General features: G+C 62.7%; 1 protein-coding gene across 1 annotated transcript in view; it reads left to right on the plus strand.

Annotated features, from left to right (window-relative positions):
* Window positions 1-411: 411 nt before the first annotated feature.
* Window positions 412-2423, plus strand: part of ZBED1 (zinc finger BED-type containing 1) — an 83543-nt gene continuing 81531 nt past the window's right edge. Inside the window, exon 1 of the mRNA XM_007958568.1 lies at window positions 412-2416. Within this exon, the coding sequence (XP_007956759.1) occupies window positions 412-2416 (2005 nt within the window). The remainder of the gene's footprint in view (window positions 2417-2423) is intronic.

The raw sequence follows: 2423 nt of genomic DNA on the forward strand, positions 1-2423 counted from the left end.
GACCCACAGCGCCCCTAGAGGACAGAGTGGAACTGCACCACAGGGTTTCCAAGGCTGTCAATCTTCACATCTGGGAACACATCACCAAGTCTTTTATGCCACGGAGCTGCTGGATGGGTTTAAAGTGCTGCCCTTGCCCTTAGCCGTCGAGCTGCAGCACTAGAGCTCCTCAAATTTGCCCCCCTATTGCCCTGCATCTGGAACCCCTGTGTAGAATTCCCTTGGAAGAAAGAACACGCTCATTCCTAAGCCTCTTCCCACAAACGCCCGTCCCCACGCACAGCCGGTGCTGCCTTGCTCCCCGACCTGCAGAGCCCCGTCCTCCCAGGGCCCCGTTCTCACGCTGTGTTTGTCTTCCTGCTTTTCAGCAGGTGCCGGCCGCAGATGAGTGGTTGGCCCAGGGGACCCGTGATGGAGAGCAAGAGCCTGGACCAGGGCTCTCAGGCCGACTTGAAGCTTGTGGCGCACCCGCGTGCCAAGAGCAAGGTGTGGAAGTACTTCGGGTTTGACACCAACGCCGAGGGGTGCATCTTGCAGTGGAAGAAGATTTACTGCCGCATCTGCATGGCTCAGATCGCCTATTCGGGGAACACGTCCAACCTCTCCTACCACCTGGAGAAGAACCACCCGGAAGAGTTCTGTGAGTTCGTCAAGAGCAACACAGAGCAGATGCGGGAGGCCTTTGCCACCGCCTTCTCCAAGCTGAAGCCCGAGTCCTCGCAGCAAGCAGCCCAGGACACGCTGGCCGCCAAGTCGGGCCACGGCTCCGAGACCAAGCGGCAGCAAGAGCTCACGGCAGCCGTCATGGGCTTCATCTGCGAGGGGCTGTACCCTGCATCCGTGGTGGACGAGCCCACCTTCCGGCTTCTGCTCAAGACGGCCGAGCCCCGCTACGAGCTGCCCAGTCGCAAATTCTTCTGCACCAAGGCCATCCCGGAGAAGTACGCGGCCGTGCGCGAGGCAGTCCTCAAGGAGCTGGGCGAGGCGCCGTGGTGCGGCGTCTCCACGGACATGTGGTACAGCGAGAACCAGAACCGAGCCTACGTGACGCTGGCCGCCCACTTCCTCACCAGCGCGTCCCCCAACTCACTGTCCGTCAGCTCGCGCTGCCTCAAGACGTTCGAGGTGCCGGAGGAGAACACGGCCGAGACTATCACACGGGTGCTCTATGAGGTGTTCGTGGAGTGGGGCGTCAGCAGCAAAGTCTTCGGGGCCACCAGTGACTACGGCAACGACATCACCAAGGCCTGCTCGCTGCTGGACATCCCCGTGCACATGCCGTGCCTCGGGCACGCCTTCAACGCCGCCATCCAGCAGGCCTTCCAGCTGCCCAAGCTGGCCGGGCTGCTTCTGCGCTGTCGGCGGCTGGTGGAGTACTTCCAGCAGTCCGCGGTCGCCATGTACATGCTGTACGACAAACAGAAACAGAAGAACGTCGCTCACTGCATGCTGGTGAGTAACCGCGTGTCCTGGTGGGGCAGCACGCTGGCCATGCTTGAGCGTTTGAACGAGCAGCAGTTTGTCATCACGGCCGTGCTCGTGGAGGACAGCAACAGCCACCACCTCATGCTAGAAGCGGCCGAGTGGACCACGGTCGAGGGGCTGGTGGGGTTGATGCAGCCTTTCAAGCAGGTGGCCGACATGCTGTCTGCCTGCAAGTACCCCCCGATCAGCATGGTGAAACCCCTGCTGCACATGCTTCTGAACACCACGCTCAACGTCAAGGAGACCGACTCTAAGGAGATCAGCATGGCCAAAGAGGTCATCGCCAAGACGCTGTCCAAGACCTACCAGGAGATGCCCGAGATAGACATGTTCCTCAACGTGGCCACCTTCCTGGATCCACGCTACAAGAAGCTGCCCTTCCTCTCGGCCTTCGAGCGTCAGCACGTGGAGAACAGGGTGGTGGAAGAGGCCAAGGGGCTGCTGGAGAAGGTGGACGGCGGCAGCTGCCGGCCGGCCGAGGACAAGCTGTGCGCGCTGCCCGACGAGCCACCGGCAAAGCAGCTCGTGCTGGCGTCCGCGCCATCGCCCACGAGCGTCATCAACAACATGCTCGCCGAGATCTTCTGCCAGGCGGGCGGCGTGGAAGACCAGGAGGAGCGGCACGCCCAGGTCGTGGAGGAGCTGAGCAACTTCAAGTCGCAGAAGGTGCTGGGGCTCGGCGAGGACCCCCTCAAGTGGTGGGCCGACCGCCTGGCGCTGTTCCCCGTGCTGCCCAAGGTCCTGCAGAAGTACTGGTGCGTGGCGGCCACCCGCGTCTTCCCCGAGCGCCTCTTTGGCTCCGCGGCCAACGTGGTGAGCGCCAAGCGTAACCGCCTGGCCCCGGCGCACGTGGATGAGCAGATCTTTCTGTACGAGAACGGGCGGAGCGGGACCGAGGCCGAGCCTGAGGACGAGGACGAGGGGGAGTGGGGCCTGGA

Source organism: Orycteropus afer, unplaced genomic scaffold (genome assembly GCF_000298275.1).
Source record: "Orycteropus afer afer isolate SDZICR_OR568_19922 unplaced genomic scaffold, OryAfe1.0 scaffold01018, whole genome shotgun sequence".
In the NCBI taxonomy this organism is placed as follows: Eukaryota; Metazoa; Chordata; class Mammalia; order Tubulidentata; family Orycteropodidae; genus Orycteropus; species Orycteropus afer.